We start from the raw sequence: 24282 nt of genomic DNA, 5'->3' as shown, positions 1-24282 counted from the left end.
TGCCTGGACCCAGGCTTTCAGCAAAAATCCTTTGACATCTAGATGGAGGCCCCCAAACCTCCACAGCTCTTGCTTTCTGCAAATCTGAAGAATTATAATGGCACCATATGGATGCCCTTAAGGCTTATGGTTCTTATCTTCTTGAGTGGCAGGTCAATTCACACCTAAAGCTTCTTGAGCCACAGCTGGCATGTCCAAGAAGGACTGTACTAGAATTTGGGAAGCAAAGACCTAAGAGAGCGCGCTGGGCAGCAAGCCCATGAAAGATGCCTCAGGTCTGTCTCCTGAAATCATTCTGTCCTCCTGCCTCTGGGTCTATGATGAGAGGAACAACTCAAAGTTCTCTGAAATGCCATCGAGGTCTTTCCTTCTCATGATGATACTTTTTTCCTTTACTAATCTCCACAGCAAAAGGTTGCTGGGCTACACCCTTGGTTTCCTCCCCCAAACACACCTTTTCACTCTTTACATGGCCAGGCTGAGAGTTTTCCAAATCTTTCCACTTTGCTTTTCTTATGATTATAAATTCCGCCTTTAAGGTTTTTTTCCCCCCTCTCACAGCTTGATGTAAGTGGTTAAAAGTAGCCATGCAGCAGCCTGAATGCTTTACTGCTTAGATATTTCTTTGGCCAGATACCCCAGTTTCTCTCTCTCAAGTTCAGCCTTCCAGAAAGCCCTCAGGTGTAGAACAGTTCAGCTAAGTTCTTTGCCAATTTATAACAAGGATGGTCTTTACTCCACTTTCTAGTACCTTGTTCCTCAGTTCCATCTGAGACCTTGTTGGAGTGGCCTTTACTGTCCATAGTTCCATCAGCATTCTGATCATGACCATTTAACCAATTTCTAAGGAGTTCCAAACTTTCCCTGTTCTTCTTGTCTTCTAAGCCCTCACTAGAACCTAGGCTTTTTCTAGACTGCTGCTTCATTCTTGTAGCCTCTACTCATTATCCAGCTTCGAAGCTGCTTCTACATTTTCAGGTATTTGTTTTCGTTAACACCCCACTCTCAGTACTAATTTTTGGTCTTGTTAATTTTCTGTTGCTTAGAACAGACTACCTGAAACTAGGGTGATTTATAAGGAAATGAATTTATTTCTTACAGTTCTGGAGACTGAAAAGTCCAAGGTCAAGGGGCCACCTTGCTAGTGGGGACTCTGTGCAGAGTCCCAAAACAGTGCAGGACATGACATGGCAAGGGGGCTGAGCGTGCTAGCTCAGGTCTCTCTTTCTCTTCTTATAAAGTCACTAGTCCCACTCCCATGATAACCCATTAACTCATTAATCTACGATTTCAGTGCCCTGAAATACTGGGAACTTAGAGAATTATAAAGAAGTAAAGTAGGAATAGGTAGATGGGGTGGAGAGGAGGAGAAAGAGAGCAGAGATTCCTTCCTTCTGACCTGGCAGACATTCCCAAGACATATGGACTTGTTCCAGTTATATATTACTGTATAAGAAATCACCTCAAAACTTAATGGCTTAAAACAACAATTTTTAATTATTATCTTCACAGTTCTGGGGGTTGGTTAGCCAGTTTTGCTCAGGGTCTCTAATGCACTTGCAGCATCTAGAGCTAGCATCATTTTTCACTCATGTCTGGCACCTAGTCTGGGAAGATTCAAAGATCCAAGGGCTAGAACAGCTGTAGCTCTTTAGTCATCTCTTTTTTTCTTTACATGGTCTTTCTGCATGGTTTCTCCAGCTTCGGGGAAGCCAAACTTCTTTTCAGGCAGCTCAGGGCTTCAAAGGTAAGTGTCCCAAGGGAGAGAGCCAAGTGGAATCTGCATTGCCTTTTCTAACGTAGTCTCAGAAGTCAAGGCAGTCACAAGTCCAATCCAGGTTTAGGGAAAGCAACAGACTCCACCTCTTGATGAGGGATGCACCAAAGAATCTGTGGACATATTTTAAAACCACCAGAGAACTTCACAGGCCTCTCTGGCAGAAAATCTAGGACAGAATAATGAGTCATTCACGAAACCACAAATTGCTTCACTGTGGTTCCCCTTTGGCTATGGGGGAATAGTGCAGTTTTCAAAGGCTCCTGCTCTGGAGTTAGGCTGCCTGGGCTTGCCTCTGCCCTGACACTTACTAAACCTGGAACCTTGAGCAGTTCTTGGTACCTCGGTTTTCTTACCTGTAAATTGGGAACAATGAGAGCTAACATTTTTTGAGCACTCAGTGTCAGACATTGTCCTAACTGCATTGTGTCTGCTCTCCTTTTATACGCAAGGTAACCCTATGAGGTACTTATCTATTAATACTTCCTAAGTCGTAGGAGTGATAATCAAAGAGGCATCTTCCAGGTCTGTAGTGTGGATCAAATGAGACCATCTATTATGTTCACTCTTGGCACTATTAAAGCTGTTGGGGGAAACTCTAGTGATGCCTGCCCAGTAGAGTGAGCCGTTTCCGGAAATGGACCCAACGTGCACAATGTCAGGGAAACTCTAGTGATGCCTGCCCAGTAGAGTGAGCCGTTTCCGGAAATGGACCCAACGTGCACAATGTCAGGGAAACTCTAGTGATGCCTGCCCAGGAGAGTGAGCCGTTTCCGGAAATGGACCCAACGTGCACAATGTCACATATGAGTGCAGACTGTTCCCAGTACAGAGTGGAAGCCAAGATCAGGGCTGTGAGGGCCAGGTTTCTTGACAGGTGTCAAGATTTCATAAAAAGTCCAGTCATTCCGTTTCTCATTGGGGGTTATGGGTACAGAACCCGGAACAATCCTGGAGGGTGGGATGACAAGCACCGTTTTGAGTTTGCAGAAACGGTGTGTTTATGTTTTTTCTGGAAAAGGAATCCACGACTCCAGGCGGTCGGAGTTCTGCCGGGAGAACACCCGCCCTCTGTCTGAAGCGTCCCCAAGTGTCCGGGGCCCGCGTCGTGGCCGGATGCACAATGCTGACACCCTTCCCGGGGGGCTCCAGTGTATTCTGCCTCCTCTCGTGTTCCCGTTGCCACCCTTGGCTCTCTGACTCCTCTAGCCACCTTCCCCTCCTCCCTCTTCCCTGAGGTGCCTACTCGTGCGATTCCAGAGCGCCCATCTTCCCAACCCGGGCAAAACCCGGAGAGGTGGAATCCCTCGCCCGGAGCGCCCCGGCGGCCACTGGGCATGCTCCGTTGTCAGGCAGGTTCGGGGCTGCAGGCAGCTTGCGCGCCCGGCGGATTGCTTCTGCGGCCGCGCGTTCTTCTCCTCCCAAGCAGGGAGCGGGCGCATGATGGCGGCCGCGGCGGCAGCGGCTGCGGGGAGCGCCAGCAGCGGCGGCGGCGGCGGTGGCAGCAGCAGCGACACGTCCAGTACCGGCGAGGAGGAGAGGATGCGGCGCCTCTTTCAGACATGCGACGGCGACGGGGACGGATACATCAGCAGGTACGCGGGGAGGTACGAGGAAAACGACTGGGGCGAGATCAGCCTGTCCGCGCGCCCTTGACCCCTGATCTGCCCCTTCGCCCCAACTTGCGGCAAGTTGCTCAGAAACTCTCGGGAAAAGTTGGCCGCGACTCCGAGAGCGCGTAGCCGGCTCTGCCACCAAGGCCAAGGGGCTGCTCTGTTCGCCTTGCGGGGGTGCCAGTTGGTCTAACTTTTCCCAGCGCTGTCTTTGTCTAGGCGTTAGGAGATATCTCCTTAGGATGCGCACTCTTCCCGGGGCTGGGAGTGTTCTTCCCAGTGGGGAAAGGAGTTTTGGCCGCTTATCCCAAGTAGGAGGGGCTGCCCCACAGCCTCGGGGTCCTGGGCATCAAGATGCTGCGGCACAGGGCAGCGATCTCGTAGGCGGCTCGGTGGATAGCCTGGGGCCGCACCGGGAGGAGATGCGCTAAGCGACAGCCTCGAACATGGAAATAACCTGCGAAGAACTTTCTTATGCCGCAGAACCCATGAATTCCAAACTTCAGAGCCCAAAGAATGGGCGTCGTTTGCCACCCAGTACTGATTTAAACGCACTAGCCTGAGGGGAACGAAGCGCTCAGGAGCAAACTCCGGCTAGACCCAACTCCTACCCGGCTGCTGACCAGGTGAGCCTCGGGGGTGGCTCCGGGCGCCTCCGCGCCTCCACCCACAAACAAACTTTGGGGTGTTTGCTTCGGATCCCCCACACCTCCTACAGGGGCGGTATTTAAGCTTCGTGCCTCCCGGCTTGGCCAGATAATTACTTCTGCCCAGATTTGTGTTGTTTAGACTCTCGTGGTGAAGAAGGCAATAGGCAATCGCAACAGTTTCTGGTATGCTTCTATTGAAAGGTTGACACCGGACACTGAAGACTTGGTATCCGTGGAAATTTGAATTGCCTCGGATGAAGGAGCAGCCTAAGTTGTGCATTACATGTTTCTTTAGTCTTTGTCTTTGTGATGCTAAAGATTGTTTCTGAAAATCCGGGCTGCTTCCTGATTGTCCCTGCCTACCTTAAAAAGAAAGAGTACGGAATTTTTCCCTTAAAATTTAGAAAGCTCTCCGAAACAGGTAATTTAACATGTAAGAATTTGCAATTACAAAAAATAATAATTATTTGGGACTCAATGCAATTTTGATCATTCTTAGGTGAATTTTTATTACTTTCCTAATGTTTTACTGAGAAACATTAGAGAGATATCAGAAAACTTGATGGAGTAATTCTGTTCGGAAATGAAAATAATATGTAACTCTGATTGACTCCACGCAAATTTCTATCTGGAAATCTTTACTTATTTTGGTTCTGGGATTTAAAAAAAATTTCATTACATAGTTTTCCTTTTTGTTGTTTTCCTACTTGAAAGGTTATTATCTCATTGGCAATAATAAAAGCAAACTCCATTCAACTTTGGATGCTTTTTTTTTTTTTTTAAGACAGAATCTCGCTTTATCACCCAGGCTGGAGTGCAGTGAAGTGGTCTTGGCTCACTGCAACCTCTGCCTCCTGGTTCAAGAGATTCTCCTGCCTCAGCCTCCCAAGTAGCTGGGATTACAGGTGTCCACCACCATTCCTGGCTACTTTTTGTATTTTTAGTAGAGAAGGGGCTTCACCATTTGGCCAGGCTGGTATCGAACTTATGACCTCAAGTGATCTGCCTGCCTTGGCCTCCCGAAGTGCTGAGATTACAGGCCTGAGCCACCGCTCCCGGCATGGATGCAAAAAAGTTTAATTTCACACGGGCAAGAATGCATATAGAAAACTAGCAGCGTGCTATTCTTTTCTCATTTGGCCTATTAATATATTGTTTTATCTGAACTACACTTTCTGTATAAATGCTCACATTATTTTTGGTGATTCTACCCTGGAGGATGATGAATTCTGTAAGCGTAATCTGAGTAAAGCCAGTGGTGATAAAGAAGCCGTTTTGGACTGGAGTAGAAACTGGCTGGGGCAAAAGTGGAAAAAGTTGTTAACATTCCTTGAGCCGCATTACTTTAATGTGTCTGCTTAAAAGTTTCAAGGTATGTGTAGCAATGAACCCTAAATCATAACTTTAACTGTGGGTGGAGGTGCCCTGGGAATTATGCTGTGGCAGAATTGCCACGTAGGAGAAGTTTAGGGATGGCAATGTAGAGCAATAAGGAACTTGTCTGGAAGTGTGTTTACGTAGTTTTACCTGGAATTTATGTTTATGTGGTATGACTTGGGGAATGGGGCTAATGAAGGTAAGGGGCATGAAATGACTCCCTCTCTGAAGCCACTTTTCTGTGCTGCTTTCATTTAATGACCTATACTTACCACTCTGTAGTGGGTGATATGGTTTGGAGGGTTGTGCATTTCCTGTTTTATCAGGCGTGAGAGTTGGACTTTTTACATTAAAACCTTAAAAACTTTGGATTCATCCAAAGACGATAAATTTATGTTCATGGTAGACAGCTGTACCTGTTAGGATTTCAGATGACTATATGTCATCACAGTAACCTAACTACAGTCAAATAAGGGTTGGCTTTGTCACCTCGTAGAAATCTGGAGGTAGGTTATCTAGGTTGGGGCAGCAGCTCTGCAGTGGTGTCAGTCCCCAGCTATGTTCTACCTTTCTCCAACACCGTTTTTCACATAAAGCATTCATCTTCATGGTTATCTCATAGTCCAAAGATGATTGCCCTGTCTCCCTCCTCATCCCCAAATTCTAGGGAAGAAGATGTAAAAGAACGTGGAAATAAGTGGTTCTATATCATTAAAGCAGAACTTTCCCAAATCCCTTAATTGACATCTTATTGGACAAACTACATCACTTAACCATGTCTACTTCAGTAGAGTCTGAGGAAGCATATAATTCAACTAGGCACATTACCTCCTAAACAAAATCTGGGTTCTGTTACTAAGAGCAGGAAATAGATATTGGGTGGGCAGGTAGCAGTTAATACCTATGATAAGCCCCCCTCCCCTAATAATCCACATTCAACTGTATTTGCTCTGGTCCTCTGCCTAACCCTCATTCTAAACAGGAGTAGGCTAGAAATCTTAAGTTTGGGGGAAGGATAAGTGGAAGAGAAACTGGGCCATGAAGGGAAATGTCAGGGAGGTAAGGGGTGATACTTTGTGCTTTCAGTATTCTCTTGGCCCAGTCTTCCCATCAGGCTGACAAAAAAGGCATCAACTACCTAGATTCTTGGAATTGCTGCTTCTGCCAAGGAACTTTAGCCTGTAAAAGGGACCCAGAATCATCCTCATCAATAGTTAAGGTGGAGCAGAAAGCTATGATCAAGTGGCTCCAAACTGTGGCTGGGACCCTGCTGGATTTGGGCAGCACAGTGAGACCACTGTAAACACTTTCAGTGCATTTCATTAACCTTACAATGACTTTTCACATATTTTATGGTACTGGATTTTTTGGACCCTGTATATCATATTATAGAAGGTGGTGGAGGTTACTCTATTTGTTGAAATTATTTACCCCTTGGAATTTTAAAGCTTTTTGTTTTTACCGTTCAATGTAAGAAACTGCTTATATTGAACATATCTTTGACAAATATTGAAAGCCAGCCCTTAACATTTTTGGGTTCCCAAGTCTCAGCTCAAACGTTGATGCCTTAGAGAGAGCTTCCCTGACCACTATATCAAAATAGGTTTGCTTTATCCTGCCATTATTGTCCATCATAGTACTGATTGCTTTCTTTCAAAGTGCCCTTTACAACTTATAATTCCTTTTCTGTTTGCTACTTTGCCTGTTTATTGTCATTCTCTCACTAAATGTAGGCTTCCTGAGGGCAGAAATCATACGTTTTCTTAAAAACAGTATACTCAATACTTAGCACAGTATCTACCATATAGCACACAATCAGCAAATTCTGATGAAAATGTGACCAAGAATAAACAGTGGTATGTTCATGTATATTGGAAAATGTTTCAAGCGTTTTCTATTTTTCATGTCTATGTAATATTTTAAATGTGTATATTTTTAACTTTTATTTTAAATTCAGGGGTACATGTGCAGGTTTGTTACATAGGTAAACTTGTGTCATGGGGGTTTGTTGTACAGATTATTTCATCACCCATGCCTAGTACCCATTAGTTACAGGTACTAAGCCTAGTGCCCACTAGTTATGGGTACCAAGCCTAGTACCCATTAGTTATTTTTCCTGATCCTCCCCCTCCTCCCAATTTCCACCCTCTGATAGGCCCCAGTGCATGTTGTTCCACTCTATGTGTCCATGTGTTCTCACCATTTAGCTCCCCCTTATATGTGAAATCATGTGATCTTTGGTTTTCTGTTCCTGTGTTAATTTGCTAAGGGTAATGGCCTCCAGCCCCATCCATGTCCCTGCAAAGGACGTGATCTAGTTCTTTTTTATGACTGTGTAGTATTACATGATGTATATGTACCACACTTTCTTTGTCTTGTCTATCATCGATGGGCATTTAGGTTGAGTCCATCTCTTTACTATTGTGAACAGTGCTGCAGTGAACATACAGCTGCGTCTTTATAATACAACGATTTATGTTCCTTTGAGTATATATATAGAAATGGGACTGCTGGGTTGAATGGTATTTCTGTCTTCAGGTCTTTGAGGATATGTGTATATTTTATTAAAGATATTTTTTCTTTAAAAATAACTTCTTTTGGGTTATGTAAAAGATACTCTTGTTGTTGAAAATTTGGAAAAATTTGGAAATATACAAAAATAAAATCAAAATTATCTCTAATCCCATAACCAAGGGATATTATTTCTATTTTCCCAGTGATATATTTGCATCATGCCATTCCTCTATGGGTACATTAAAAATGATTGGATAAATGGAAAAAATCACATGTTCATCGATGGGAAAACTTAAGATTGTTAAGATGGCAATACTTCCCAAACTGATTTACAGAATCAATGCAATCCTTCTCAGAATACCAGCTGCTGTTTTTTTGCAGAAGTTGATGAACTGATCTAAAAATTCATGAGGAAACTCAAAGGACCCAGAAGAGTCAAAACAATCTTGAAAAAGAACAAAGTTGGAGGATTCATGCTTTCTAATTTCAAAACTTGCTCCAAAGTGACAGTAATTAAGATAGTATGGTACTAGCATAATGATAGACAAATCAGTCAATGGAATATAATTGAAAGTCCAGGGATAAACCTACATATTCATGTCAATTGATTTTCAACAAAAGCACCAAGATTAAGAATGCCAAGGTCAAGGGTAAAATGGGGGAAAAATCATCTTTTGAGAAATGATACTGGGACAACTGGATAGTCATGTATAAAAGAATGAAATTGGACACTTTCCTCACACTGTCTACAAAAATCACCTCAAAATGTATCAAAAACTTAAATATAAGAACTAAAACTATTAAACTCTTAGAAGAAAAAATAGAGCTAAATCTTTGTGAACTTCAGTTTGACAATGGATTCTTACATGTGACACCAAAAGCACAAGCTACAAAAGAAAAAATTGATAAATTGGGCTTCTGCAAATTTTTTAAGTTTATGCTTCAAAAAACACTATCAAAAGAGTGAAAGCTGCAGAATGGGAGAAAATATTTACAAATTGTACATCTGATAAAGGACTAGTATTTAGAATTTATAAAGAACACTTAATAATAAAAAGACAAATAACTCAATTTAAAAATGGACAAAGGATCTGAATAGACATTTCTCCAAGGAAGACATACACATAGCCAATATGCACATGAAAAGATAGATGCTCAACATCATTAACCACTAGGGAAATGCAAATCAAAACTACCATGGGATTCTACTTTACACCCACTAGGAAGACTATAATCAAAAAGTCAGAAAATAATAAGTGTTGACAAGGATGTAAAGAAATCAGAACCCTTATATATTGCTGATAGCAATGTGAAATGATGCAGCTACTCTGGAAAACACTCTAGCAATTCCTCTAAAACATAGACATAGAATTGGCGTATAACCCCAGCAATACTACTCCTAGATATACAGCTAGGAGAACTGAAAATAAATGTTCACCCAAAAACATAAATGAATGTTCATAACAATATTATTTATAATAGTCAAAAGATGTACCCAAATGTTCATCATCTGATGAATGAATAAACAAGATGTGATGTATCCATATAATGGAATATTTTTCAGCCATCAAAAGGAATGAGGTATTAATACATGCTACAACAAGGATGAACCTTGAAAACATTCATGCTAAGTGAAATAAGCTAGTCACAAAAGGCTGCATGTTATATTATTTCATTTATGTGAAATGTCTAGAGTAAACAGTTTTATAGAGATAGAAAGTGGATTAGTGGTTACTCAGGTTTGTGGGTAATGGGAAGAATAGATGAATGAGAGCTAAAGAGTATAGGATTTCTTGTTTTGAAATGATAAAAGTGTTCTAAAATTGGTTTTGGTAATAGTTTTACAGCTCTGTGAATATAGTAAAAAACAATGTGTGAACATTATGGTATGTGAATTATATAACTCAACAAAGCTGTTAAAAAATATTTGTTATTTATTTATTTATTTATTATTGCCCTCATTTCTTTTCTTTTTTTTTTATATACTTTAAGTTCTAGGGTACATGTGCACAACGTGCAGGTTTGTTACATATGTATACTTGTGCCATGTTGGTGTGCTGCACCCATTAACTTGTCATTTACATTAGGTATATCTCCTAATGATGCCCCTCCCCCCTACCCCCTCCCCACAACAGGACCCAGTGTGTGATGTACCCCTTCCTGTGTCCAAGTGGTCTCATTGTTCAATTCCCACCTATGAGTGAGAACATGCGGTATTTGGTTTTCTGTTCTTGCGATAGTTTGCTGAGAATGATGGTTTCCAGCTGCATCCACGTCCCTACAAAGGACACGAACTCATCCTTTTTTATGGCTGCAAAGTATTCCATGGTGTATATGTGCCACATTTTCTTAATCCAGTCTGTCACTGATGGACATTTGGGTTGATTCCAAGTCTTTGCTATTGTGAATAGTGCCGCAGTAAACACACGTGTGCATGTGTCTTTATAGCAGCATGACTTATAATCCTTTGGGTATATCCCCAGGAATGGGATGGCTGGGTCAAATGGTATTTCTAGTTCAAGATCCTTGAGGAATCGCCACGCTGTTTTCCCCTAGTGTGGAACTAGTTTACAATCCCACCAACAGTGTAAAAGTGTTCCTATTTCTCCACATCCTCTCCAGCACCTGTTATTTCCTGATTTTTAAATGATTGCCATTCTAACTGGTGTGAGATGGTATCTCATTGTGGTTTTGAATTGCATTTCTCTGATGGTGAGTGATGATGAGCATTTTTTCATGTGTCTGTTGGCTGCATAAATGTCTTCTTTTGAGAAGTGTCTGTTCATATCCTTTGCCCACTTTTTGATGGGATTGTTTGGTTTTTTCTTGTAAATTTGTTTGAGTTCTTTGTAGGTTCTGGATATTAGCCCTTTGTCAGATGAGTAGATTGCAAAAATTTTCTCCCACTCTGTAGGTTCCCTGTTCACTCTGATGGTAGTTTCTTTTGCTGTGCAGAAGCTCTTTAGTATAATTAGATCCCATTTGTCAATTTTGGCTTTTGTTGCCATTGCTTTTGGTGTTTTAGACATGAAGTCTTTGCCCATGCCTATGTCCTGAATGGTATTACCTAGGCTTTCTTCTAGGGTTTTTATGGTTTTGGGTCTAACATTTAAGACTCTAATCCATCTTGAATTAATTTTCGTATAAGGAGTAAGGAAAGGATCCAGTTTCAGCTTTCTACTTATGGCTAGCCAATTTTCCCAGCACCATTTATTAAATAGGAAATCCTTTCCCCATTTCTTGTTTTTGTCAGGTTTGTCAAAGATCAGATGGCTGTAGATGTGTGGTATTATTTCTGAGGGCTCTGTTCTGTTCCATTGGTCTATATCTCTGTTTTGGTACCAGTACCATGCTGTTTTGGTTACTGTAGCCTTGTAGTATAGTTTGAAGTCAGGTAGCGTGATGCCTCCAGCTTTGTTCTTTTGGCTTAGGATTGCCTTGGCAATGCGGGATCTTTTTTGGTTCCATGTGAACTTTAAAGCAGTTTTTTCCAATTCTGTGAAGAAAGTCATTGGTAGCTTAATGGGGATGGCATTGAATCTATAAATTACCTTGGGCAGTATGGCCATTTTCACAATATTGATTCTTCCTATCCATGAGCATGGTATGTTCTTCTATTTGTTTGTGTCCTCTTTTATTTTAACTGAGCAGTGGTTTGTAGTTCTCTTTGAAGAGGTCCTTTACATCCCTTGTAAGCTGGATTCCTAGGTATTTTATTCTCTTTGAAGCAATTGTGAATGGAAGTTCATTCATAATTTGGCTCTCTGTTTGTCTGTTACTGGTGTATAAGAATGCTTGTGATTTTTGCACGTTGATTTTGTATCCTGAGACTTTGCTGAAGTTGCTTATCAGCTTAAGGAGATTTTGGGCTGAGATGATGGGGTTTTCTAAATATACAATCATGTCATCTGCAAGCAGGGACAATTTGACTTCTTCTTTTCCTAACTGAATATCCTTGATTTCTTTCTCTTGCCTGATTGCCCTAGCCAGAACTTCCAACACTGTGTTGAATAGGAGTGGTGAGAGAGGGCATCCCTGTCTTGTGCCAGTTTTCAAAGGCAATTTTTCCAGTTTTTGCCCATTCAGTATGATATTGGCTGTGGGTTTGTCATAAATAGCTCTTTATTATTTTGAGATATGTTCCATCAATACTGAATTTATTGAGAGTTTTTAGCATGAAAGGATGTTTAATTTTGTCAAAGGCCTTTTCTGCATCTATTGAGATAATCATGTAGTTTTTGTCTTTGGTTCTGTTTATATACTGGATTACGTTTATTGATTTGCTTATGTTGAACCAGCCTTGCAACACAGGGATAAAGCCCACTTGATCATGGTGGATGAGCTTTTTGATGTGCTGCTGGATTCTGTTTGCCAGTATTTTATTGAGGATTCTTGCATCGATGTTCATCAGGGATATTGGTCTAAAATTCTTTATTTTTTTTTGTATCTCTGTCAGGCTTTGGTATCAGGATGATGTTGGCCTCATAAAATGAGTTAGGGAGGATTCGCTCTTTTTCTATTGATTGGAATAGTTTCGGAAGGAATGGTACCAACTCCTCCTTGTACTTCTGGTAGAATTTGGCTATGAATCTGTCTGGTCCTGCACTTTTTTTGGTTGGTAGGCTATTAATTATTGCCTCAATTTCAGAGCCTGCTATTGGTCTATTCAGGGATTCAACTTCTTCCTGGTTTAGTCTTGGGAGAGTGTAAGTGTCCAGGAAATTATCCATTTTCTAGGTTTTCTAGTTTATTTGCGTGGAGGTGTTTATAGTATTCTCTGATGGTAATTTGTATTTCTGTGGGGTTGGTGGTGATATCTCCTTTATCATTTTTTATTGTGCCTATTTGATTCTTCTCTCTTTTCTTCTTAATTATTCTTGCTAACGGTCTATCAATTTTGTTGATCTTTTCCAAAAACTAGGTCCTGGATTCATTGATTTTTTGAAGGATTTTTTGTGTCTCTATCTCCTTCAGTTCTGCTCTGATCTTAGTTATTTCTTGCCTTCTGCTAGCTTTTGAATGTATTTGCTCTTTCTTCTCTAGTTCTTTTAATTGTGATGTTAGGGTGTCAACTTTAGATCTTTCCTGCTTTCTCTTGTGGGCATTTAGTGCTATAAATTTCCCTCTAAATACTGCTTTCAATGTGTCCCAGAGGTTCTGGTGTGTTGTATCTTTGTTCTCATCGGTTTCAAAAAACATCTTTATTTCTGCCTTCATTTCATTATTTACCCAGTAGTCATTCAGGAGCAGGTTGTTCAGTTTCCATGTAGTTGAGCAGTTTTTATTGAGTTTCTTAGTCCTGAATTCTAGTTGATTGCACTGTGGTCTGAGAGACAGTTTGTTATAATTTCTGTTCTTGTACATTTGCTGAGGAGTGCTTTACTTCCAATTATGTGGTCAATTTTGGAATAAGTGTGATGTGGTGCTGAGAAGAATGTATATTCTGTTGATTTGGGGTGGAGAGTTCTGTAGATGTCTATTAGGTCCGCTTGGTGCAGAATTGAGTTCAATTCCTGGATATCCTTGTTAACTTTCTGTCTCGTTGATCTGTCTAATGTTGACAGTGGGGTGTTAAAGTGTCCCATTATTATTTATGGGAGTCTAAATCTCTTTGTAAGTCTCTAAGGACTTGCTTTATGAATCTGGGTGCTCCTGTATTGGGTGCATGTACATTTAGGATTGTTAGCTCTTCCTGATCCCTTTACCATTATGTAATGGCCTTCTTTGTCTCTTTTGATCTTTGGTGGCTTAAAGTCTGTTTTATCAGAGACTAGGATTGCAACCCTTGATTTTTTTTGTTTTCAATTTTCTTGGTAGATCTTCCTCCATCCCTTTATTTTGAGCCTATGTGTGTCTCTGCATGTGAGATGGGTCTCCTGAATACCGCAAACTGATGGGTCTTGACTCTTTATCCAATTTGCCAGTCTGTGTCTTTTAATTGGACCATTTAGTCCATTTACATTAAGGTTAATATTCTTATGTGTGAACTTGATCTTGTCATTACGATATTAGCTGGTTATTTTACTCATTAGTTGATGCAGTTTCTTCCTAGCATCAATGGACTTTACATTTTGACATGTTTTTGCAATGGCTGGTACATATATAAAAAGGGAAATAGGGTAATCAAATTGTTTAAAATATTTCTAAAACTTTTTCACATTTAAAATCCAAGTCTTGGCCAGCTGCAGTGGCTCATGCCTGCAATCCCAGCACTTTGGGAGGCTGAGGCAGGTGGATCTCTTGAACCTAGGAGTTCAAGACAAGCCTGAGCAACATGGGGAAACCGTGTCTTTACAAAGAAATTACAGAGATTAGCCAGGCATGGTGGCCTGCACCTGTAGTCCTGGCTACTCAGGAGGCTGAGGTGGGAGCATCACATGAGCCTGGGAGGTCAAGGCTGCAGTGAGTTGTGAATACCCACTGCATTCAGCCTGGGCAACAGAGCAAGACCCTGTCTGAAATAAAATAAAATAAATAAAAATAATAAAATCCAAGTCTTCCAAATCACTTTTTGATTTAGATATTGATGTTGTGTTTCACATCAACCTCTGTGACATTAAAATATTTAGGGATGCAGCATACTATTTTCTATAGTATTTTCTTCTAAGATGCCTACACACTTTCTGCAAGTATTGATGTTGACACTCCTGGTCTTACTGGAAGATGTTGATGGAAGTTTCTCAGACAATAACCACGACTTGTATTCTTGAGGAAGCCCTGAGGTTTGCGGTTATCTAGTCCATTTTACAAGGAATAACAATCTGACTCACACAGAACAGGCAATGGTAACTGTGTTGGCACAAGGCCAATAAATTTAGGAAACATTCAGATTTCACAATGTTAAACTGTGCATCTTAGAAGTTTTGAAATATGGTATTTTCTATAATGCTAGAATAAACACCTTCATTGCTCCATGTACTGTGTTATTAGAGAATTAGTTAAAACTGAAGTTATCAGTGAAATGTATGACCTAAAATTGCTTGCAGGCACTTTGCTCAGTCCTCCTTAAACAACAGCGGCAACAACAACTATAAACAACAAAAGGTTTTCAGATTTAATGGAGAATATGGTAGTTTGCTTAACTAAAGAACTACAAATTTATATACATCTTAAACATAATCTACTATTCACCCTTATTCAGTGTTAGCATAAATTGAACTTGGGGAGGCAAGAGAGAAAAGTCATCTGACTTTTAAAGGGTTGAAAGAGTCACTTGAACCAAAGGTAAATAGAACAGAAAGACTATGACCTCTACATTCCTTGTCTCATGGCAAAGTAGATTCTTGTGACATAAGTATAAAACCTGCAATATATTTTTTCTTCTTGGAAGCAGTAACTCTGGAACACGATTTTTAAAAGAGAGCCTTTGTGAGATTGAAACGGCAGCATAACCAAAGCCAAGCATCAAAGAAACTGAATAGCACTGAAAGCCTCAAAGCTACAATGAAGCCATAGTGTCACTAAGAAAAGTATAATCTGAACCTAAGTGGAATAATAAAGAAGAAAAAAGAGAAACCATTAAAATCCTAAGACCAGCCATAAAGCAATCAGCCTACCAAGATAAGTCAAAGAAAAATATGATCCTATTTCATTTTTTAATTAGGTTAAAAAAACACCCTACAGAACTCCTCTTGAGGTAGCTCAAGATAAAAAATAGATCCCTATTTAGGATTGTAAAGTAACATGGGAGAGAATTTTGAAGAGGACACATTGACATTATGAACATTCACATACAAGTGAAACCATATTACTTTTGAGAAGCACTAACTGATATGCAATATTCTCTGATTTACTGACATGCTATAAAAGGAACCCATTTAAAGTATATATTTCAATGAGTTTTGGCAAATGTATATACCCCTATAACCACCACCACAATTGAATTTCATAATTCAATTGATTTTCATAACACAAGTTTCCTGTGCCCGTTCCTAGTCAATTGCTACCCCACACCCAGTCCCTTGCAACCACTGATCTGCTTTCTGTCACTACAGATTAGATTTGTCTTTTAGTATTTCACATAAATGGAATCATACAGCATGTATTATTTTTGCATCTGACTTTTTTTGAGCAATGTCATGCTTGTGAAATTCATGCATACTTTTACATGTATCAGTAGTTCCTTTTTATTACTAACATTTCATTGTATGAAGGTACCACAATTTGTTTATCCATTCATTAGTTGATGGACATTTAGGTTGTATCTAGGTTTAGGCTATTGTAAATAAAGGCATTATGAGCATTCACATACAAGTGAAACCATATTACTTTTGAGAAACAGGATTATCTGTTTCAGATAAGATACAGCTAACACGTATGGAGTGCTTACCAGATATTCATATAGCTTACGTAATACTCACAGTAGCCATACGAGACAGATACTGCAGAAACACAGGGAAAGAGAGTGGATAATCCTGACAAATAGTGTGAGAAGCCATAATGATAAGAAGGACTCTCTGTGAGACTGGCAAGAGACTGCTTTGCCTGAGGAACATGATGCCACATTATCGGATCACAGATTCCTCTTATCTAAAGACCCTTAAAGCCCAGAGCTTCCAAACTTTAGTCATTTGTCCACCATCTTTACTCTTTCCATATCTCTAACTTCAGTCTCTCCCTTGAATTTCAGACAGCTATATGCAGTAACTGCACACGTCTTCCATATCTGATGGCATCCCAAGCTTACCATGTACAGAACCGAATTCCTGACTCCTCTCCCCGAGCTGCTCCTCTCTCAGTTTTCTCCATTACAGTAAATGGCTACTCCCTTGCTACAGGTTCAAGTTAAAAACTTGAAGTCTTCTTGCATTCTCCTCTTTTCAAGTGCTACATCCAACCCATCAGCAACCCTACCAACTCTTTAAAATATACCTAATATTCAACTGTTTCTTACCATCTTCCTTTCTACCACTGAGGTCCAAACGATCACTTGTTTATCACCAAGTCTATTATAACAGACTCCTACTTCTACTGTTGCTCCCTCAACATTCCACCTAAGGCCCAGGCATACAGCAGCCATTAACCAACTAAAGTGTCTGTCAGACCATGTTATTTCTCTGCAGCGTAGTGGAAAGAACCCTGGATCAGAGCCAGGAAAGTTGAGTTCCCTCTAGGCTCTGCTACTATGTGAGTTGGCACCAGACCCTGCCTCTGTCTTAGTGTCATCACCAAAAAGTGGAGTGATATTGCATTTTTTCATATTGTATTCATATTGTATTTTTCACCTCTAGAAGTTCCATTTGAACATATGGAGCATACTTATAACTTTTAAGTTCTTATCTGCCAATTCCATCATCTCTATCATTTCTGGGTTCAATGATTGATTTTTCTCATGGTTATGGAACTGTTTTTTGCTTCTTTGCAAGCCTAGTTACATTTAATTGGATACCAGATGTATTAACTTGTTGGATGCTGGTTTTTGTGTTGTATTTCTATACTTTGTTGTGGCTTGCAGTTGAGTTTGGCTCTTTTGGAAGCTTGCCTTTAAACTTTGTTTGGCATGACCAGAGGAGTCTTTAGACTAGGGCTAATTTAAATTAGCCTACTCTTCACATCTGTGGAGCTCCTTTTATCTAAAGCATTCCTTCCTCTTCCCTTTGCACCACAAATTTAATCTGCCTTGCCTTCCCTGAATTTTGTTCTCTCTCCCCTCAACTCAGTGAGACCACTGGGTGCAGTCTGAATTTTCCCTCCTGTTCTGCAGCCGATAGACTGCCTCCAGGCAGCAAGATGATATAAGTGTAGGTCCACCTTGCTTGTTGCCCTTTACTCATGGAATGTATTCTTATGCTGTTATATAATGTCTGAAAATCATTATTTCATGTATTTTGTCTGGTTTTCTAGCTGTTTTAGGTGAAAAGGTAAATCCAGCCTCCGTGTTTCTGTTAGGACCTATGATTATGACCTTCTTTCTCTTTTTACTGAGTGTTTCAAAGTGAGCCTGCCTATTTGGAAGCACCCTGTTTATTATTAAGTTTATATATAATTTAACAGATAACATTTACAGAAATGCCTCAACCAACTTACTGGTTTTTGTTTTGTTTTGTTTTTAGCAAGTACCTACAGTCTAGGCCCATATGTCTCTTCTTTTAATAGCTAATATTATTGAGTGCTCACTATATGCTAGGCTGTGCCAAGTAAGCACTTAGTCTGCATGATCTCATTTAATACTCATTCCTTTGAGAAAGGAATTTTTATTACAGAATTTAAAGATAAGAAAAACAGGCTCAGAATTATTGTAATTTGCTCAAGATTCCACAGTCAGTAGGACCTGAATTCAAACTCATGTTTAACAAATGAAGGTCATGACCACTACTCGACGTGGCTTTTCACATACATTTCTTTAAGTTATATTTAACTAGCTTTATTGAGATATAATTGACATACTACACAATTAACCCATTTAAAGCATACAATTCAATGGTCTCATATATTCAGAGTAACAATCATTGCAACCAATTTTAGAATAGTTTCATCACCTCAAAATGAAACCCATTAGCGGTCATCCCTATTTCCCCCAACCACTCCAGCCCTAGGCAACCAGTAGTCTACTGCCTCTCTAGACTTGCCTGCTATGGACATTGTACATTCTGTGGCCTTTTATTGCTTGTGTTTTGATACTGTCGCTAAAAAGGCTTAGTCTAACTAAAGGTCAGAAAGAATTTAAATGTTTTCTTCTAAGAGTTTTATAGTTTTAGCTCTTATATTTAAGTCTATGATCCACTTGAGTTAATTTTTGTGTATGGTGTAAAGAAAGGATCCCTTTGAATGTGGATATTCAGTTGTCAACAGCCATTTGTTGAAAGTACTAATCTTTTTCCCATTTTCTTGACAACCTTGTCAAAAATCAATAGACCATAAATGTAAGAATATATTTCTGAACTCTCAAGTCCTTTCCATTGCTCTGTGTGCCTATCCTTATACTAGTACCATACTGTCTTGATTACTCTTGCTGTGTTCTAAGTTTTGAAATCAGGAAGTATGAATTGTCCAACTTTGTTCTTCTTTTTCAAGATATTTAGTCTGTGGTTGGTCCCTTGAGTATTCATATGAATTTTAGGATTAGTTTTCAATCTTCAAAAAGCACGGCTGAGAGTTTTATAAGGATTGTGTTGAATCTGTAAACTAATTCGTTCACATGCATTTTTAGTAACTATGTTTTTCAGGGTACTTTTGATTTTTCCTCTGGCCCACGAGGTCATTTTACAGTCTTTTTATTTTGAGTCAAATATCAGTGGAAGTCTAAAGTAATAATGGCATATGTTTACACAAACCTTTATAGTTTACAATCAGACCATACGTTATCTTATGTAATCTTTGCAACAGGAATTAGTATTTTCATTTTAAGGTGAGGAGCTAAGGTAACATAGCTTCTTGAGGGTATTTCCCGCCATACATGCGGCCTAGCTAACATGAGAAAACTTATTTTCCCTTAAAGTCTTAAAGTTCTTTACTTTTTAATTTACCAAAGCTCTATGGTGAGGGTGATTTTTCATTTTATAACTGCCTTCTTAGCATCAGTAGGAATGACATTTAAAATGTTGGGATTTGCATTCTAAATGAAATGACATGGGAGTCTCAGCTGGAGAGACTCTCTGTTGTTCCATAAATTGAAAAATCTCTTTAATTCTTAGTCTCAGAGTGGAAACCATATGGAGAGAAAGGGCATTTCCTTAGAGAACAGTTAATTGTCAGCTTCTCATTGTCATTTCAAAATGCCATTGATTATCGATGACTCTAACTGATGGGAGAAAAAAAGATGGGTAGGTAGAAGGACTCTGGACCTATTACTTTTTCAAATATTTGGATCCCTGTCACCTAACAAAGTGAAAAAGTAAATTGAACAAGTTTCTAGATTGACTAATAAGCATTTTTTTTTTGGAAGAACTTTACAGTAGGAAATTTTATTTGCATTTTCTTTTTTTTTTAATTTGCCAAAATATATATATATATATTTTTCAGTGTACAATTTAATGCATTTGTCTTTTAAAGCATATAGAGAATAAAAAGTACAATTAAATACAAAATTACAATAATGCAGATTTTTGAATTACCCCATGTTAGCCTTTACTGGAGACCATTATTTTTTAATAATGCTTTTAAATACAGTGACTAATAAGCATTAAGTGTAACTAGTAAGCATTAAATGTTTGTCTGATATAACTCTCAGTTGAATATTTACTTGTGAAACTGTTGCTTGGAAAATTCTCTATAGATGAGCTTTGTGTTTATTTAAAACATTCACATCAATGATATAGAAGATACTTGAAAGAGCATTTAGACTTAATGTTGGTGTTAATTGGGCATCTATTCAATATTATGGCAAGTGACATTGTTTAGTACACCTGTTGTCTATTATTTAAAACATCCACATGCCCAAATTTGTAGTATAAATGAAGTGAGAAAATAGATGGGGTGGAGGGAAGCATTTTCATAACGATGTGGCTGCATTTCCTTTAAATATCAGAATTTTTATTTATAATAAAATTTCAGAACTTCTTTCTGAGAAATGAGAAGCTTAACAAAATATTCTACATTAGAGGTTAATGCTTTCAGGAAAGGGCTTTATTTGTTCAATCTTATGTGATGTAGTCTTAAGCTGACTTTACTTCACAGTAATAAATGGGATGAAAGTCTCTGAGAAAATTGTTGGGGAGGTATTTCCTCTTCTGAAAATGTGTTGGCAGTTTTATATTTATTATAGGCAAAGGATGAAATCAGTGCGGCTTATCCCTGTCTCCCTTTTTGGTTTCCTAAGCTACTTCATCTCTAACCAGGATTATTATCCTAGTGCTCTAATCTGCAGGCTTGTCCTCTCCAGGACTCTCGGCACTGACACTGAAGTCATTTTTCTACAACACAGAACTGAGCAGGCAGCTCTTCCTAAAATCCTTCAACAGTTGCCTGTTCCTTACAGATAAGTTCAGACTCCTTCTAGGGGCGTTTAATTTAAGGCCCTGCCCGTCTGGCACAGTGACTCCACTCCCCCTCCACCATTATCTCTTGCTGCATTCCTGTCTCACTGCAGCGTGCCAGGCTGCTCCAAGCATCGGTGCTGTGCACGTGCAGCTTCCCGTAAGTGCCTTTCTCTCCCCCTTACCTGTCTGATGAGCACCCTCTCATTTTTTCTAGGCTGTTTCCATATAGCTCCTCCTCTGTGGACACTTTCCTGATGCCCTAGCACCTTGCACATACTCCTACACCAGCACTGCTCACACTGGATATTCTCATAGTTTTCATTTCCTTTCTCCCCATACTCAAGGCAGAGACCATGCTTTCTTGTCTTTTGCCTTTGTAACCTCAGTGCTGAACACTTAATAGAAACATTTCAAATGCTTCGTAATTTTTAGAAAAAGGTTTATCAACTTTTTGTCCAATTTAACTGAGGAATTTATATTTTGAAAATACATATTAGGTGCATTTTACCTAATCTAAAAGATCAATGTGACCAAAATTTAGTGCCCCTGCTACTAACTGGTCATGTAACTTTAGATAAGTCTTACATCACTTTCTAATCAGTATCATTTTCTTCTTCTGGGATTTTTTCGATTAGCTTTTTCAGAACTGAAATACTTTGATTTTTATGGATTGTAGGTTACCAGCTCAGGATTTTAGTGGTAGCATATTCTTACGGAAAGGCATGCTGTTTAAGTTAGTCTCTATTGGGCAACTGTCTGGTTGTTCATGAACTAACCCTGATAAATCCATAGTTTCTCTTTAGTAGTAGTCATTATTATCCAATTCCTTCAATTCCATGCAGTAATAGTATTTTCAAAAGCATTGAACTCTTGGTTAGGATTTGTTGTCAATTCTTAAGTGAAGGTTATGAGATGGAGTAAACCTAAAAACTACTTATAATTTTATGTTATAGTTGTTATTGAAAAGTTGATGGACAGTTGCCCACACAGTTTTGTTTTGTTTTGTTTTGTTTTTTTGAGACAGGGTCTTGCTTTGTCATCCAGGCTGGAGCATAGTAGTGTGATTATAGCCCACTGCAGCCTCACACTCCTGGGCTCAAGTAACCCTTCCGCATCAGGCTTCCAAGTAGCTGGGACTAGAGGCATGCACCCCCATACCCAGCTAATTTAAAATTTTATCTGGAGATGGGGTCTCACTGTGTTGCCCGGGCTGGTCTCAAACTCCCGTACTCACGTGATCCTCCTGTCTTGTCCTCCCAAAGTGCTGGGATTACAGGTGTGAGCCACTGCACCCAGCCAGTTTTATTTTGACTACTCCAAGGTATATAAAAGTTAGAAAGAGATTCTTAAATTAATATTTTGTGGTCTACTTTTCATAGGCTATCCATCGATGGTTAGTTACTAGGTAGTCACAGTAAACTGAAATTTAGAAGTAATAATAGAATAAAAATAAAGAACTTACCCAATACTAACTTGTATTATGGTAATTTCTATTCTGCTTCTTTCACCTGCTAGACTGTAAGCTTCATGAATGCAACAATGTCTTGGTATCTCTCACACCACCTGACATCATGTGTTGATTAGATGCTAAATCAACATTGAATGAATGAACCAATAGATTAATATTACCTTAAGACAAAATACAGTACTCCACACTCCCAAAGAGTATTTTGATTTTTCTCATTCCTAAAATAGAGGAAAACTCTGCACCATGTTAATCTGTCTTTAACCATATGCTTACATGCTTCCAGAATTACCATCTGTGAAATAATATGGAATGAGGATATCACAAAAAATATTGCATTCTGATCTTGTAAATTAGTTAAAGCCCATTATTTTGTTAATATAAATTATAGCTTCTCTAAAAGGAATAATTTGCTATTCACAATCAATAGTTACTTTACAGATTACCTCCTAAATCTTCCATAGTTATAGAATCTGATAACTGTCAGAGCAGAACGAATTTAAGAATATTAATTTTTGTTGTTAAATATTCATTCAGTATACACTGTAGGCACGGAGGAATACAAAGATGAATATATTATAACTTCTGACCTTAAGGAGTATTTTGTCTTAGGTAATAAGTATACACATGCATAAACAAATAAAAATGCACACTGCTTAGGAAGGTTCAGGAAAAGGAGAATAAATAATCAAGTAGGCTTTATTGGTGAATATTATTCTAGTTAGGGGTAAGTTTGTTGCAAGAAGTATGTACCGTGCTCAGAATGGCCATTCAACTTCACGTACCCTCCTAGATCTCAGCCTCTTTCTTTGCTTCCAGCCAGATTGACTCTAGCTATGGCTCACACTGTTCCCTGCTGCTCTGACTCCCTTCCACAGACCAAAGAGCCACAGAAACATGTAGATCAGGCACAGACACATACAGATTAGAACACAGACATGCACAGAGGGAAGACTATGGGAAAACAAATGGAGAAGACAGCCATCTGTCACCAAGGAGAGAGAGGCCTCACAATGAAACCAACCCTGCTGACACCTTGATCTTGGAATTGTAACCTTCAGAATCAAAAGAAAATAAATGTGTATTGTTTAAGCCATTCAGTCTACGGTACTTTGTTATGGTGGCCCTAGCAAACGAACACATCCTTCTCTTAATATCTGGGTTGGGCTGGGCACGGTGACTTATGCCTGTAATCCTAGCACTTTGGGAGTCGAGGCAAGTGGATCACAAGGTCAGAAGCTGGAGACCAGCCTGGCCAATATGGTGAAACCCTGTCTCTACTAAAAAAAATATAAACATTAGCCAGGCGTGGTGGCAGGTGCCTATAGTCCCAGCTACCCGGGAGGCTGAGGCAGGGGAATTGCTTGAACGTGAGAGGCAGAGGTTGCAGTGAGCCGAAATTGCACCACTGCACTCCAGCCTGGGCAACAGAGCGAGACTCCATCTAAAAAAAAAAAAAAAAAAAAAAAAAAAATTCTGTGTTAATGGATTCCTAATTGCTTTTCAGAGTTTACCATCAGCAGTCTATAAGAGTGTCCATTTTCTTATGTATTCAGTAACATTAACTATTATAACCTTTCTAAACCTCCATCGTCTAACATCTGAGTATGGTATAACATTATTTAACTTTACATTTCTTTGAATCCTAGTGAGTTTAGACGTCTTTTTCATTTACTTATTGACTGTATTTCTAATTTGTGAATTTTCTTTTTGCTCACTTTTTTCTGTTAGGAATTTGTATTTTTCTTTTTGATTTCTAAGAGGTCTTTGTATATTAGAGATACTAATCTTTTGTCAGGTTGTAAATATTTTCCTAAAATGTTTGTCTTCTTTTAAATTTTGTGATACCTTTTGCAAAATATAAGCTTTAAATGCTTACGCAGCCAAATCTGTCACTGTCAATCTTTTTCTTCATTTTTCCTTTTGCATATGTTAAAACTCTCTCTACTGAGCTCAGTAGATAAATATT

General features: G+C 39.3%; 1 protein-coding gene across 1 annotated transcript in view; it reads left to right on the top strand.

Moving 5' to 3' along the window:
• Positions 1-1480: 1480 nt before the first annotated feature.
• MCC (MCC regulator of WNT signaling pathway) overlaps positions 1481-24282 on the top strand; it is a 473566-nt gene continuing 450764 nt past the window's right edge. The window contains exon 1 of the mRNA XM_028849659.2: positions 1481-3372. Within this exon, the coding sequence (XP_028705492.2) occupies positions 3218-3372 (155 nt within the window). The 5' untranslated portion in view covers positions 1481-3217. The remainder of the gene's footprint in view (positions 3373-24282) is intronic.

The sequence above is a fragment of the Macaca mulatta genome, chromosome 6 (genome assembly GCF_049350105.2).
Source record: "Macaca mulatta isolate MMU2019108-1 chromosome 6, T2T-MMU8v2.0, whole genome shotgun sequence".
NCBI classification, from domain to species: domain Eukaryota; kingdom Metazoa; phylum Chordata; class Mammalia; order Primates; family Cercopithecidae; genus Macaca; species Macaca mulatta.
This window is presented reverse-complemented; position numbering and strand designations above follow the sequence as displayed.